The 17,274-nt window shown below is 34.3% G+C and overlaps 1 protein-coding gene across 4 annotated transcripts in view; it reads left to right on the top strand.

The window, feature by feature from the left end:
* Positions 1–13,261, top strand: part of DENND5A (DENN domain containing 5A) — a 63,145-nt gene extending 49,884 nt beyond the window's left edge. For all 4 annotated transcript variants that reach the window (XM_087921086.1, XM_087921089.1, XM_087921088.1 and 1 more), the window contains 8 exons: positions 85–206; positions 1,862–2,007; positions 3,550–3,668; positions 4,801–4,982; positions 7,005–7,087; positions 8,484–8,607; positions 9,895–10,063; positions 11,446–13,261. In XM_087921086.1, coding sequence (XP_087777212.1) covers positions 85–206; positions 1,862–2,007; positions 3,550–3,668; positions 4,801–4,982; positions 7,005–7,087; positions 8,484–8,607; positions 9,895–10,063; positions 11,446–11,629 — 1,129 coding nt within the window. In that variant the 3' untranslated portion in view covers positions 11,630–13,261. The remainder of the gene's footprint in view (positions 1–84; positions 207–1,861; positions 2,008–3,549; positions 3,669–4,800; positions 4,983–7,004; positions 7,088–8,483; positions 8,608–9,894; positions 10,064–11,445) is intronic.
* Positions 13,262–17,274: the final 4,013 nt, after the last annotated feature.

The following is a 17,274-nucleotide window of genomic DNA, read 5'->3' as shown; positions in this document are numbered from 1 at the left end:
AAAACTATAAAACAGTAACCATTGGTTTAGTTTTTGTCAGAATGAAACTCCTATTCTAATTATAAAGTGTTTATTTTCTGTCAGAAAACTCTACAAACGCTATGCTTTCCTCCGTTGTGATGATGAAAAAGAACAGTTTCTGTATCATCTCTTGTCATTCAATGCTGTAGATTACTTCTGTTTCACCAATGTTTTTACAACAATTTGTAAGTATAACTTTTTATTATTGGAAAATTTCAAATTATCTTGTGGTACCTAATTTTCTATAGTAAACTTTTGTAGTTCAGATTTCACTTTGTCAAATCCATGGAATACTATTTTCATATGACTTGTATATGTATATCACTACAGAGAGCTAAAAGTCTTAGGAAAAAAGTCAGAGGAAAATGAAATGCAACAAATACAGATTCTAAAAATTATGTAAAATCTTAAAATAAAAATAAGTTAATTATTCATAAAGTAGTATCAACCCCAACACATTATTCAGATTTTAAAATCTGGATTTCTCAAGCCAGGGAGGCTATAATTATATTTATTTTCAGATGTGATAGGAAATATATTTAACTGCTATAATTGATTTTTATTGGTAAGCTGGAAAGAGAACATTTTCTCTCCCTATGCAGATATTCGTATACCCTCAAAATTTGTTATAGAAAGTCATGACTGTGTGTGGGAAGTGAAAAAAGGAAAAACCACCAAAATGCTTAAGGATATTTAAATGAAAATTGGTCAGTACAAGACACTGAATGCAATTTGATAGCTATAGGGCATGCAGTTGTCTTACATAGAATGTGTTTTTGAAAGAGTAATTTTCAAAAGGCAGTTTATAGATATAAATATTTTTAATTGTGAGACAGGTATTTTTGTATGTGCATATTTGGGTAGCTATCTGCTTCTACCTTGGATAAAAAATATTAGTGTATTTATATAAATAGGTTTCCTGGAAGCATTGATTCTTAAAAGCCTTTTGAAACGGCCTCATTTATAAACAGAGAATAAAACCATATTTATAAATTTGCTAAACACAACTGTAACTGGCTTGTATAATTTATACCAGGGGTGTCAAACTCACAGTCGTCATGGCAGTATTACATGACATATCGGGACTTTCTCCCCCTTCGCTAAACCGGGCGTGGGCATGGCCAGCACGTGACGCATCCGGGCGGGGTGGGTGGGAGTTTGACAGCCCTGATTTATACCTAGTATTTTAGTAAACACTAAAATAGTATAAGGGATGGAAGTAAGATCCATTCCCATTTTACTTACCATATGCTGTTGCTGGCTTTTCTTTCTTTTTTTTTTAATTTGGCTCATGAAGCCAGTATTGGGCTGATACTGGAAGTTAAAAAGTATTAAAGAAGAAGGATGGTTTTTACACACATCTCCTTAAAACCTTATTTAGCTTATTCATGAAAGATTTCAGTTACTAAGTACAGCTTTGCTAAGCAATACTTTTAAAAAGAGATTTAAGAAAAGTATGTATGTATGTATTTCAAAATTTGCTAAGTTGCTCTTCAAAAATATCCCCAGCAAACATATAACACTCTAAACCATTACTTATTTTTTTAAAACTGATATAATTCATAATATAAATCAATAAAATTAAGCTGACATGATTGGTTTAAGAACTGGTTTAAGAATTGAAACATAAAATTAAAAAGCATAATGTATTAATGCCTGAAGGGTGACAAAATGAACTGGGAAAAATTCTCACTGGAAAAATTTCTTACTGGGGAATTTCTCACTGGAGAAATATACATTTCTGGAGTAGTGGATTCTGCTGAAGAAGCTCAGTAAAGCTCCCCCTGCATTTATTCTTGGAGACAATTACCCAGCTGTATGTGTGTTTTCTTTTTTACAGTGATTCCATACCATATATTGATAGTTCCTAGCAAAAAACTTGGTGGTTCAATGTTTACAGCCAACCCATGGATATGCATTTCAGGAGAATTGGGTGAAACAGGAATCCTGCAGATTCCAAGAAATATGCTGGAGATGACATTTGAGGTATCTCTCATGTTGTTGTTGAACAGAAGAAGGCAACTTTTCAATCACTAAGCCTTGTGCTTTGTTTCAAAAAATAATTTTCAATGATCAAGGGCTACATTGTAATAATGTAAAATAAGTAGCCCTTTAATTTAAAAACAAACAAACAGGGAACAGCTTATACACCTTCCACAGTTGGCCTTTAAATTTTCAGCAGCTTTATATCTCAAAACTACAGGTATCTTAGAGTCATGGGGTATCTACCTCAAGTTGAAGGAACACAAAATAGAAAAGCATGGAGATTGGGGGGGGTGGGATAGGCGAGGGAAAGAAAGAGAGAGGAAGGGAGAGAATTTAATAGATTGGCCTTTGAAAATATTTATTTTTGATGGATCCAGTAAACTGACAACTTTGATCACAAAAAGAAGTTTACTAAAAGAGGAGAAAGACTTCCCCTTTTCTGCATTTAATTTGGAGTTTTGAGAAAGTTCTACTACTATCTAATTTTGAAAATTGTTTCTTTCAAATGTAGCATTTACCCTTAGTAATGTCCTTAGTAATACATTGGCAGGCTTATACAATAGATTCAAGGTTTTTATAAAGTTAAAGTTAATTTGCCACGGAACAAAAGGGAGGAAAGATGGGCATCCAAAACCAAAAATCCATCATCATAAATAATTAGTCATTGATGGACTCATGAAACAGAACTTTAAATGATTTGTGAAAAATCAGCAAGGAAGGTACCTGGTGTCTCTCTAGGATTAGTATTACAAAGAAGGAGGAGGGGGAATACTGCATGCATTCCCCTTGGTGTTCAGTTGAACTCTCGTGGAAATAGGACCGTAAGCAAACCTCCCTTTTACAATGCATGTATCCTCAAAGTCCATTTGAAAGGGATAATCCTTAAGCTTTATAAGTAATAAAGAATTTTGATTGGACTTGGAAACTAATTGATAGCTTGAACAGTAAGCAGAGGACATCCTAGTACTAATTGTCAGCTATTAATATCCCAACCATTGCAATGTGCACCATCTGCAATTCTGGGTCGTTTCAAAGACATATAGAGCATGTTAGAGTGGTGTTCAGGACATAAGTAAATGTTGCAATAACTTCATAGTCAAGAAAGGGGAGCAGCCAGCAGATTAGCCAATGCTGGACATGCATTCTCTGCCCATGGATTTCCTGTGATATTCTTGCAGCAGCCATATGTTTCCAAATTGTGGACCTGTTCCTTCAGAGAGAGAGGATCCCATCAACAACAATTACTGAGTCATATTGGAGAAAATGGCAACTATCATATTATCTTTTTAACCCTAGTTAAAATTCCAAGCTTCTTCTGATAGTGTCAACTGCCTTCTCTTCCTTGCATTTCTGTTGCTTTCCAGTTGCAGAGCAAAATAGAATTGACTTTGAAACTTTAACTCAGATGTTTGTCTTTGTGCATCTCCAATGTCTGCCTAAAGTCCAGTTATATTCCCTCTTCTAATGTACATTAATGAAGGCATCTTGTTTTCTCTCTTTGACTTTTTTTACCCAACATATTCAATTTTTCCTAATTTTTAGTGTCAGAATTTGGGAAAACTTACTACGGTACAAATGGGACATGATAATTCTGGATTGTATGCCAAGTGGCTAGTGGAATATGTGATGGTCAGAAATGAAGTGACGGGTCACACGTACAAGTAAGGTTTTTTTCAGTTCACACATTGTACAAATAGTATTCGAATTCTTGAATAAATTCATTTATAGTACAATAAATATGATGGCCTCATTTTTTTGTTTCTATAATTGTTCCAAACAATAAATACTTCATCTGGTCAGATAGGTATCATTTTGTTTTCTTATTTTATGAAAATAAATCAGCTGCTAATGTAGATGATGGCACCGAGTGCTGAAATGGGAGCGCCCGTAACCGTGTGTGCCAGAAATCAGTAGAGCAGCTCCCTGACACATGCACACAAGAGCGCCAGAAACTAGAAGCTTAGCTACCTAATCTTCCAGTTTCTAATGTGCATGTGCGCGGAAAGACCAGCTGTCTGGCATGTACATGCACTCCGGGGAGATGCTCTTCCAGTTTCCAGCACTCCTGCACACATGAAGACCAGCTGGCTAGCACGCATGCACATGCCAGAACCCAGAAGAGCAATGGCGACGGCTGGCATCAGAGAGATGGCTCTCTGTGCATTGACTTCTGCATAAATTGGAATCTAATGGAAGAATGGAGCCTATACAGTACACATCCTGATTTTTTAAATCGTATTTGACAGCATAAATTGTTCAACTGTATTACACCCTCCTCTGCAGTCCATTCCAAATATTTATATGCTTAAATCCACAATCTTCAACTTTTTTTATTTCCAAAAGTTAGGCTATGTGTCCCTGTGAGACAGAAACAGTTACATCAGGGTGGGCAACCCAATGAGTTTATTTGAACCCCCCGTTATCCTAAACCCGCATTGCCAAAATGTAGCAACAAAATAGTCAAATTATAGTAAATCAATTAAAGCTGATTTACTGAGTTTGCTGAGTTGGTGGTGCCTCTTCCCATGGAAACATTGCATCATCAAATAACTTTCAGTGATCTTTCAAAAACTCAAGATGGTCAGTTGTAGCTCTCAATACCCCAAGAATTGTCTTTTCTCAAGTGCATGAACACAATTCTGCTGGCTCAATTATACAGTAACTGGAAATATTTATAATGGAGCACACTCACCTTACAAAGGAAAATAAAATCTGTGCTATGCTGTCTGTTTAAAAGTACAATATGAGCACAATGACCCCACGGTACTCTCTTTTCTTTATTTTTTTCCTCAGGTTTCCATGTGGAAGATGGCTTGGAAAAGGTGTAGATGATGGCAGCTTAGAAAGGATCCTAGTGGGTGAATTGCTGACATCTCATACTGAAGTAGACGAAAGACAGTGCAGAACCCCTCCATTGCAGCAATCCCCTAGCATGATCAGAAGATTTGTCACCATATCACCTAACAACAAGCCAAGTAAGCTGGGTAGATTGTAGTTACTTTCACTCATAGTATTTTCTACTGATAGAATGAGCTACCTGAAAAATGGCATAGAATACCCACTCATTTGTTCTCAAAACTGCTGATATGTTGTTCTCTGTAATTATCAGTTGTAAATCATTCCAAAATTCATACTATTAAAACTAAATTGATATAATTGGTTATAATTTCAAGTATGCATGCAAGTTTCATAAATATTGCTGCAAATAACCTTCATATTGGTTTATTTACAGACTGAGGAAAGAAATACAACATTTATTGATTAAATTTATAATATAAAGCTGAAAACATTAATGGCTATAAGCTGGATATTTTATAAACCTGTTAGAGGTTTTCTTAATTTAAATTATGAAGATAGGCCCTTAGCCTGTGCTGGGTAACTGCTAACATCATTTGCCAAATAACAATTTTTCCTATGTACCTGCTTTATAACTATAATGGAATTGTAAATAATCTTTGGCAAAGAGGGGAAGAGATTCTGCCTAGGAAACAATCAGACAAGAGAGGCAGGGGCCCTAATAGCTTAATGGTCAGAAAAAGAAATTTAGGAAGGAACCATCTTGAGGGATGAAGCACTTAAAAATGATGTTGGGAAGTTTGTGCCTTCAGATTTGCAAGGTTCTATCAATGTAGCTTTACAGCAGAGGTCTAAGACTTGTGGACTTCAACTCCCATAATTCCTCCTCTAGTCATGTTAGCTCAGGAATTCTGGGAGTCCACAAGTCTTAAATTTGCCAAGTTTGAAGACCCTTGCTTTACAATAAAGTAGAATTGGTTTGCCTAGTCCTGTTTCCTGCCTGGTTTACCTGGGAAGGCTGACATCAATCTTGAAAATCTCCTATTTTCTTCCAAAGAGAGGGATTTGAAGAATGGCTTCCCATCCTCCAAGAATACTACTAGCCTTTAAGCATCTGGCAGACACATTGTTACAACATCAATATCAGGTAGATGCAGCCAGTCCTGCTTGTCTTTACCTGGGAGGACTGATAGTAACATATATGGGCATCTTGACGCTTTAACTTTGTATGCACACAAACAAGTATATACAGGTAGTCCTTGGTTAATGACAGTCCTGCTTAGTGACCATTTGAACTTACAACAGTACTGAAAAAGTATGTTTCTGATTTACTAGAGACAACTGCAGAATGCACAAGTATGTTATTATTGATCACAGACTGAATCAGAATCTACAATGTGATCCGACTATTAACAAAAAACAAAAAAAAACAAAAAAAAGAGAAATGCAGTTTTAAACCCCATTGATGGAGGTATAATTTCTACATCATGAGAAGTCATTTGGTTCTGCTTGTCTGCATTGGTCAGCCACCATCCTGTGTACTAAGTCCTTTATTAGAAACTAAATCCTACAGGAGTGATTTTAAAAAAACGAGAACCTTTAAACATGAGAAGACTGAGAGAAGATAGGATAGTATTCTTGTATAGTATTTGAAAGATACAAAAAAGACCATCTTCTCTTCTATATAAGCATAAGCCATAAGTAATAGGAAAAAGTTTGTATTTAAGGTTCGGAGGGGCGGGGGAGAACCAAACTTCCTAACAGGAAGAACAGATTTATAGGAGAACCAATTATCCAGAGAGCTGGATGGCTTCCCATCGGTGGACGTGTTCAAGCAGAAGCTTGTCAATCATTTGCTGGAAATATTCCACTTCCTGCAGTAAACAGGATTTGTCCTTAAGGTTAAAGTGCCCTCTTCAGACCTATGATTCAAAACTAGGACAAAGCTACAAAGTTAATTTTTTAACCTATTATCCAGAAGGCTCAATATATTTCATTACATAATTTTAGGCTGTTTATTATAGGATTATTATCTGTGGTATGCTGCTCTGTAACTTTTAAAAGTTACAGATTATACATAAATTAAAAAGTTCTATAAAAGAGAGTGAATATGTTCTCCATTCTTATTTTTAAAAGGACTTGACTTATCTGTATATGAACGGATTAGGTTTTTTAAATATATAATTTTTCCTTTTGCACAGAGTTAAATACAGGTCAGATACAAGAATCTATTGGTGAAGCTGTAAATGGAATTGTCAAACATTTCCACAAGCCAGAGAAAGAGGTAAGCTTACTATACATGGCAATAATGGGGGTTGATAATTTCTTCCTTGATTGATATCTGCCTAGAATTGACTAATATAATTGTTAATTAATGTAAAGGTATGGATTATCAAATACATCATGTTATATAATTTCATACTGTGGCATTTTTTATTAGGAGTTTCAAGTGTTTGGAAGCTGTAATTAAGTTCATTTCATCAGTATTAGCAGAGTTGAAATATACATTTACATCTAATTTGTCTTTTACTGTAATTCCTTTAATAGTTATGAGCCGCTCAGAGTCATTGGGAGTCAGTCAGCATGCGCATTTGGTAAATGGTTATTTGATAAAAAGGGCCTAGGTGAACCTCACTGTGAAAATGAGAGGCAATTTTGGAATTTGATTTGTGTGACTCTGAATCAACAATACTTTCCTTCATTTTTGTACACAGAGTACTTTCTCATCTGATATTTTCACTAGTTTCCCTATTTTGTAGCAGTAGACATATCCTGTGGTGCTTCAGCCTTTATAGGCCTGGCCTTTCAGGCCAAACAGGAGTCATGACCAAATGAACTAATTCTATTTTATTGTAAAGCTACATTAACAGAACCTGGCAAGTTAAAGTGCAAATTCCTGCCATCTCCTTTGCAATCGAGAAGCTAGGGAGGGTTCCTTTTGAGCGTCTTGCTCTGCCCCCTTTCCAGTTTCGGGCTATATCCTCTCATATCTGAGCATTCTTTAGGCAACTTTCTCCCATCTCCCCAAGTGTTTCCTACATACTATTACAGGTACCGGCTAGCATAGGCATCCATAGCAAACATAAGTTGTCCTCTATTCTCCCTGCAGTTTCAAGTGCCTGCTAGTATTCTTCCTGCTTCCTTTCTTTACATTGTATGGCATCCCCAATCCCCAGTCCGTGGACCGGCATCGGTTCACAACATGCCAGAAACTGGGCCATGCAAACAAGAATAGCCCCATCCACAGGATGCAGGCAGCACACGAAACTATGCCCCTTCTGGTCCATGGAAAAACCTCTCTCCATGGTCCCTAGTGCCCCAAAAGTTGGGGGCTGCTGTTGTATAGTAAAAATTGATTGTTTTCTTTCTGATGCAATCTGGGGGTCTCCACTGATACCAGTAGAAGGGCTGTTGCTATATATAAGTTATAGATTATCTATTCCTGTTCTAGTGTGTTACTCATTCTGTAGTTCTCATTTTGCTACCTTTTAAGTAAATTTAATCTGTTGTAGCCTTACTCCTGAATCTTTTTAATATAATAGTTGTAATCAATATGTAATATAGGTAGCTTATAGAAAATATGTATAGCGTTCAGTTAGTTTTCACAGGCTATAGTGGTTTATGGTTAGACAGATATATAAACAATTTACAAATATGTTTGTTTGATTTTCCAATGGCAGAGAGGAAGTTTAACACTTTTGCTTTGTGGAGAAGGTGGACTTGTTTCAGCTCTAGAGCAAGTGTTTCAGCATGGATTTAAATCTCCTAGGCTGTTCAAAAATGTTTTTATTTGGGATTTTCTAGGTAAGTAGAGAACACTTGCTTGGAGATACAATCCTATGATATCTACTTTGTCTTCTTAAATGAGCCTCATGTGTAATTTGAATTATTAGTTATTGCAGTAAACACTATTTAGTACTAGAAGTAACTTTTAACACCTATTCTTAATATAAGAAAATGAAATGAAGTAATTATTCTAGATGATATTTGAAGAGACAAGGCAATATATAAATAGTTAAATAATATTTTTTACTAAGAGCACTCGACAAAATATGAGTGGCATTTTATCAATTGCCTGCATGTCCAATTCTAAATTTGAAAGTATAGTGATATTTGCTTTTTTATGTATTATATACATTCTATACTAATACTCATTATAACAAAGTTGAAAACAATGGTATACTACAGGTAGTTCTCTATTTACAACAGTTCATTTAATGACTGTTCAAAGTTACAGCAACACTGAAAAAAGTGACTTATGACCATTTTCACTCTGACAATTGTTTCTGTATTCCTATGCTCACATGATCAAAATTCAGATGCTTGGCAACTGACTCATATTTATGACAATTGCAGTGTCCTGGGGCTCATGTGATCCTCTTTTGCAACCTTCTGACAAGCATGGTCAATGAGGAAGACAGATTCCCTTAACAACCATGTCACTAACTTACCAACTTCAGTGATTCACTTAACAACTGTGGCAAGAAATTTCATAATGGTGCTCAATTGTGGTTGTAAGTTGTGGGTTACCGGTACTTCATTCTAACCACTGCACCATGGCTCTTAATTAAGCAGGAAGAGGCAGAAATCCCTGGTATGGCTTGGGGTGCCATAAGGAGATGGGGGAAGCCAGGCTGCGCATGAGTCATGGGAGGGCCGGCAGAAGTTGCATGTGAGTGATGGGTACTGCAGTAGAGAGAAAAGCTGGGACCAATTTACCAGAGTGTCTTATGATCCCTGCCGGCAGTGTCCCAGGGACATGTGATCCCCTTTTGCGACCTTCTGACAAGCATAGTCAGTGAGGAAGCCAGATTCACTTAACAGTCGTGTCACTAGCTTAACAACTGCAGTAATTCACTTAACAACTGTAGCAAAAAGGATCACAAAATGGGGCAAAATTCACTTAACAAATGTCTCTTAGCAACAGAAACTTTGGACTTTGTGGTGAAACTTTGTGGTCGTAAGTCGAGGACTATCTGTACTTCATAGTTATTAGGTGATCAGAGTAAAATTTGTATTTAGAAACACAAAAATAATTCAGTTACAATCTGATGTGGTTAGATGACCATTTTTATTCTATGTCTACCTTAGAAAAAGCACAAGGATTTTATGAAGCTCTTGATCAGAATGAACTGGTCCCAGAAGAAAACTGGCAGAAAAGGGCAAGGAGTTTTTGTCGCTTTGTAACAGCCATCAACAACACTCCTAGAAACATTGGGAAAGATGGCAAATTTCAGATGTTAGTTTGCCTTGGAGCTAGGTATGACTCTATGGCTATGGCTTTGTCTGTAAGCTGCTTGCTAGAATGTTTTCCTTATTATTTTGTTTCCTTATTCTGTTGATCAGGTTGGTGCTGTATTTGGTCGCTTAGATAGCTTTTAGAAGCTTAAAATAGAAGATGATTATCTGTAACAATTTATTTTGTGACAAATGATTTTTTTTAAAAAAATAATCAGTGTGGTTTAAGAAAAAATAAATAACCAGAGATAATATACATGCATATATAAATGCTCATAATTATAGATTAAAAGACTGAAAACACAAGAAATCCTAAACACAAAAAGAAAATTAATGTGTTGGAAAAAGAAATCTTAGAGTTTTTGTTTTGAATATTCACCAAGAGTTCTAATCTTTGTATCTTATGCTCTAATTAAGGTACTGTATTTGAGCTCCTCAAATTTATAATGGGTTTGTAACTAAATGAAAATAATCCTTTTTGTTCTTTCATTAATATTATCTTCAGAATCAAATTCTAGTCATCGTCAGAACTGCTAGTATTTGGAACTATGTTAGTTTATGAGTTTATTGAGAGATGTAAATACAGGTGTTTTTTTTTAAAATTGAGAACTGAGTTGTTAATGAAAATCTTTTGAGCTCTATATAGTTTTTACATAATAATAGAGTAAAAATCCACAGTGAAGAGGTACACAATTTTCCAATATTGATTGAAACCCCAAATCATTGATAGGTGACAGAGAGACAGACACACACACATACATGTGCACAAGATACATATATATGCCTGATCTTTGAAAAAAATGTTTGAATAACCATTTGAATCTTCTGGAAATAATTAATATGATTGGATTTTTTCCCCAAAGATAAACCTCTTGTTGCTCATCCCAGTCCTTTGTCTCAGAAGTCTTAATATTCAGAGGAGGAAATTTTTTCATCCATACCCCATATTTTATATTTTTTTGTTTGGGGGGCAAGAATTGCACTAACTGAAGCAATAATTATATTCAAATATTATATGTACTTTTTAAGAGAGTTGTTTCTACTTAAAATAAACTTAGTACATGTTAAAGGAACCAAAGATGTTGGAATTCCTTTCTATTGTTTTCAGAATTTTGGTTGGAACTCTGAAGATTTCAAGCAAGGTATCAGCATGAAGTCTACAAATGGCTTTCGCCATGCAATTGCCTTCTGTTAAAGCTATGATTGCTGACATTCAGGACTTATGAGAGTTATAGTTCTAAAAAATGTGGAGAGCTTCATGTTAGCTTGTCCATACCAAAGCTAGGTAGTAGATATGTGCTTGCTAAATAGAAGGAGTGATAATACAAGAAAATTTAATATTTTTCTTACAAAAGAAGATAATATTTAATGCTTGTTTTTGACCTCTAAAACTTTCCCTTACAGAGATCATCTCTTACACCATTGGATTGCTCTGTTGGCAGACTGCCCCATCACTGCTCAGATGTATGAGGATATAGCATTGATAAAAGATCACACGCTTGTGAATTCTTTGATCCGTGTGTTGCAAACATTACAGGAGTTCAATATCACACTGGAAGCATCCCTTGTCAAAGGAATAGACATCTGATTTTGCCTCATGCAACAAGCACTGTTTTAAAAAAGCAACAAGCAACAGACTATTATTAGTATACAAAGATTATATCTGCTAATACATTGCATCCAAAATATTCATGTGACTCAATGCAACTCTTCTAGAATGAAGATACAGATGGTGTGCAAAATATAACAAAAACTGTACATCCGGTGTGTAAAAGGAAAAAGGATACTTATAAATTACTTTTAGAGTTTATTTGCTGATTTGCTTTTACACGCTTTCATGTGAAAGAGTTAGACGAGTATTGTGCAGCTTATTTTAAAGCTGTAATATTTCTTTGCCATAGATAATGGTGCAGTGAGAAGCTCTTAGCATTCTCTCAACTTGCCTTCAGACTGTATCCTGAAAAAATGTAATTAACACATTCCAATTTCTGCTAAGAATCACTAAGCAATTAAAAACTAATATTTTATTACGTAAGTACACTCTTTAGCATTTCCATGTTGAGTCACTGCTGTGCTGAAAGAAACTTAGAAATGTATATGTTTTTAATAGGCTCAAAGCACTGAATTCATTAGCAATTTTTCTTTTTTTATCAGTATTATTTTTAGCAGATTTTTCAGGAGTGAAACATGCAGATAGATGTTCAGAAATCAGTAGTATTTTTCATACATGAAATTGCACAGAGAAAATTATAAGTGTGTTTTAACTGGCATTTATTTATTTAACTTTTTCATCATGATCTGGTCTTTGCCTTTTTAAAAAAAAGAATGCTATATACTTGGGTGCAGTCCCTATAGACAGAAGCTCCAGAAGAAGTATCTGCAGAAAAATATGTCTCTGCATGGACATGCCTTTCGAGTTCAATCAGTTTATAATGAGATTTCAGAACATAAAATACAAATGTGATTATTTTAAGGTTGCATATCCCCTACGTAACGGCTAACAGTCTAATATTGTGACACTTGCTGGAATAGCATATAAATATACAGAGTAAAATAGAACAAAATTTCACACTTGTGTGACAACTTATGATACTGGCACAATTTTATTACAGCGTTATAAGCACATCTTTTGGTCAAACATTTAGGATGAGTATGAGTGAGGTCAGTATTACTGTGACTTACTTATGCTGTTACTGAACCTATTAACATGTAAAGGTTTTCAGATCTTGGTTAACCCTAATTCATAGGCAGAAGATAACAAACATTTTCTTTTCAAATGCCGAATGTCATGTTCTAATTTTGCTTTGTTAAATGCAAGATTTCTTGGATACTTGTGAACATTGTGTAAAAATATTAGCCTATTCTAATAAAGTTCAGATGTGGATTTTTATAAATACAAGTAGTAAAATTCCAATCAAGAAAAAAAATCTAGTGTATGCCTAGAAACAACTGTTATTATTAGCTGAGAATTTAAAATCCTTAGAAAATGCATACCTAATAGAGATAATACTGAAATACATAGGACAAGGGTTGAAATCTCTGTACTGTAGTAAGAGGCCTTTTCTGTATGAACACTAGGCTTTAACATGGAGCTGTGAAAAAGAAGTCTTCAGTTGTCAGTTTACTCAAGTAGAATTATTCTTAATTCCTACATTTTGTGGTCATTTTTTCCAGTAACTTAAAGTACAGCACATGTATTAAATTTTACTATTTTTACTTACCTTGTGTTTTTCATTATTATCTTGATTACTGCCTTCTTTCACATCATTTTTAATCTATTTACTTCTATCCTAAGAGGAATATGCTTGACTCTCAAAGAAGCACATTTGCACTTATTTTATTTATTGTGTATTGATCTATACTGAAATCTCTCTGTGTGTTCATCTAAACATATTCTTTTCCTTCAAAATTTTATCAGGAAAAGTCTTAGCTAACTGCACACAAAACTTGTCAAGATAAAAACACCTGTTACATATTCTTTTAGGCACTTTCTTTTGAAATGCCATGTTCCTTAAACTTTTTTGTGTAAAATGTCTTCTGATAGATAACAACTTAATAGAAGATTTGTACAATAGTAGCTAATGCAGGCTGTGACTAAAGAATTGTATGAATGTATCACACTGGCTTAATCGCAATTATCACCAGCATCTATACAGAGAAAATAATGGAAAGTTGTATTATCTTTGTTTTTGTTTGCATTATGCAAGGATGCAAAAATCACTCTCTTCCTGTTGAAGGATTCTTGGTGCTCCCCTATCATTTTTCAAGCATATATGGCATTCAAAGTCGTTAAATTTCTTCCCACTACATACAAGAAACTTGATTTTAAGTGGTTCCTGGGCCCAATATGTAGTGAGACAAATTGCTTCTGGTAAAAGAATCTGAACATCAACTATAGATTTGTAATCTTTCAATATTCACCTTATCTTCCATAATCTTACAGTACATGACAGGCCTCTTAAATCTGGGGGCATATTTAGGGATAAATTTAGGAAAGTATTGTAAACATTGTATGCAATTGCATTTATGAATGCACAAGAAGTAAAGGTCCAGCATGCTTCTAGGATATCACACTCATAAATATAACAACTATTTCAGATGAAAACATAATAGATACTCATTTCCAAACAAAATATGTCAATTATAGTGGCAATATCAATGTAGTTCAGTTATTCTTTTATGCTAAATGGAAGGCACAAAACACTTCTAGATTCAAACTGTGCACATAAAATGATATATTTCTCATGAAACTATAGAAATACTCAATTCTCAGCATGGCACTGATGACCTAATTCTCAACGAACGCTGTTTTAACAACTAGAAATATCATTCTTTTAAAGCATAACAGTTAACAGAATTCCTCCTTTAAGCTGTATGATTCAAATACTTTCATGTGTATAAGAGAATAACAAAGACTGCATTGTATTTATTTGATAAGCAACTATACCACTTGTCATCAAAACAGAAATTCACAATAAATGTAGCTTTCCCCATTTACTAACAAATCAGTTACAGCCCATTCCTTTCAATGGGATTTTCTACCATACCAGCACATAAACTTTTAAATCATGTTTCTGTCTAGAGGAGAAATACTTTTTCACCATGAAGAATTTTAAGTTTCAGACTAGTACTACAGAACTTTGTGCTTGTGCATTGTATATTTCAAACCATATAGACTATGCATCTATGTTGATCTCTACAAGAATGAACTTCTTTGAAGTCTTAGAATTCTCATTGTCATAGTTAAAATATATCTGGAAACATGAACAAAATATTGAAAGTTACATGGTTTTAATTTTCATCTTTGGATTCCTTTGATACTTAGAGTTCTTTACTTTCCTCAAAATGCAGCTTTAATTTTAATAAAATGAAGAATTTTGGCACATTTTTAGTCATTTTTATAGAACAGAAATTGCAAGTATTCCTTTTCTAATTGTAATTTGTATTTTTAAACACTGTATAGATATAGCTTACTTGAACTGCAATAAACTTTTTTTCTAATATGATAAACAATATTAATTTAATATGCCATCTGTGGTAATTATTCTAATTGGCTTGAATTATGTAAAGGTATTTCATCACTATGTGAGACTTCAAAAAAATACCACTGTTGAATTCATAAGTTGCTGGTTCAGAGCTACTTCATTTTTCACATAATTTGTTCTGTGATGATGCAAACTGCAGATTCAAATTAAACATCCAATTGTGTATAAACTAAAGTATATATACTTAGGGGACTAGAGTAGAGACTAGAATGTGCATTTTATGGTCTACATACACACATTAGAATTTTCTTTTAATCTACCCAGTGTGCTATCTACATGGGTGCTTCTTACAAGGACATAGAATTGTGCTTTTTTTAAAAAAGAGAAATGTTGTCGTTTTCTGCAATGTTTTAAGGGAATAAAACTGCAGTTTTAAACCAATCTGGAGTCCTTTTCCCTTGCACCTAATCATGGCAGAAATATTCCCTAGTAACACTTTTTCTGCTTTGTCAATTTTCCTTCTTTCTTCATCGATTACAACTGAAGAACAAGAAGCTCCTTTTGAAAAGCACTTTTGGGACAACTGCAGCAGTATTAAAGCTGTATTCTTCATCTTATTTCCACACTGTCCAAGGACATTCTTAAGCTGTATCATAGGCTTTGTCCTTGGAAATCAGATGGCTGACTGGAAATGGAACCAGCAGAAACAAAAAAGTTTGACAACAAATGTTATACAGTAGTCTTTTCTCTTGACTCAAAGTTAAGTAGATAGTTGGAAAAGCTCTACATTTTTTTTAAAGGAATACAATATTTTCCTTCAAAGAACTAATCAGTGTATTGCATGAATTTACATGTGACGATACAGCATACAGTAGTATAGCAATAGCAGATTTTTTAAAAAATAAGTATTTCAATATTATTTTAGCCTATTTCAATATTTAATTTTTGGTGGACTAAATACTGTACTGAAACCTATTTTTACAAAAAATATGGGAAGGAAAACAGCAAGAGTTTTAAGACTACTGCACTCTTATATTTTCTGTGAACTTTCACAGAAAAGTTGTCTAGTGATTTTTTCAATTCTCCAATATATCTAAGGAAAACCCTGTTGAAACAATTTAAAAATACCAATCTGGAACAAGTAATGTATACAAATTGTATGTTGAAACCTATTACTTAAAAATAACATTTTCCTTATATATATTTTTTTATAAAACTGAGCTGTATATGTGCAGTAGATAAACATTTTATTTTATGCTTTCCCCCAAAAATGTCCTCATAGCAGTTAATTTAGATTAACTGTATATAAGCAAGAGATTGCATAAAACCAATGTTTTTTTTAGCTAAGCAATCAATTATTGAACAGAAATCCAGAATGTTTCATACAATCCCTTTATGACGAGCACTATGCTTACCACTATGATTAGAAGTGGTTTCCCCCACCCCCAGCTGATTTTTCTCAGTAAATTTGCTAGTGACTTATACTTGGCATGTCTGAAATGTGTTGGAAGATAGTTTGGATTCTAAAGAAATAATCCAGTTGCTGAGATTTCTGTCGCTTTATCTTATCCTCGTTCAATTAATTTTGTTTACAAAAGTCTGGAAGAATTTTGCTTTCTATCGAAGTAGGGAAGCCAAGAAGTTGATATTATCCCTTCCTCCTGCTATGAGTTAGCATCTTAGTAGTTCCTGGAGTGAGTTTCCCCCTGAGATGCAGATGGCTCCCACTCTGCTGTTGTTACTTTAAAGGATCTCTGAGGGGTTTTTTACCCAGGCCTTTGGCAAGGGAGAAGAACCTCATTTAATCATGCTTCGCATATTTTAATCTTCTATTAATTTTACTATAATTTCTTTGATTGTTGTAAGATGTCCTGAGTCATTGAAAGTTGGGTGGCATACATTATTAATATTATTATTACACCACCTTTCAGGTCTTATTTTTCCTTGCTTGCTAGGTTAGAAAGGTGCTTGTGTATATTTCCAGTAAAGTTTACAAAAATGTGTAATGTTAACTTTAAAAAAATAGAGTTGGGCTACAGCTTCAAAATCTTTATTTCCTGTCTTTAAGATGTTAATTTAAAAAGCTGAAAAGAACTTTATAAGGGCTTTAATAAACTAAGTGCTTTCTGTATTTACTGAAATCCCCTACACAAAAAAGAAATTGAATTGTGATATATTGACAGAAGAGAATATTTGTAGCTCAGAGTTGAACTGTAGGATCCTTGGTGCTCTCTGAACTTGGTTGTTT

Source organism: Pseudonaja textilis, chromosome 1 (assembly GCF_049901715.1).
Source record: "Pseudonaja textilis isolate UNSWEBS1 chromosome 1, rPseTex1.2, whole genome shotgun sequence".
Classification (NCBI taxonomy): Eukaryota; Metazoa; Chordata; class Lepidosauria; order Squamata; family Elapidae; genus Pseudonaja; species Pseudonaja textilis.
The sequence above is the reverse complement of the archived record's forward strand: the minus strand, read 5'-3'. Positions and strand labels throughout refer to the sequence as shown.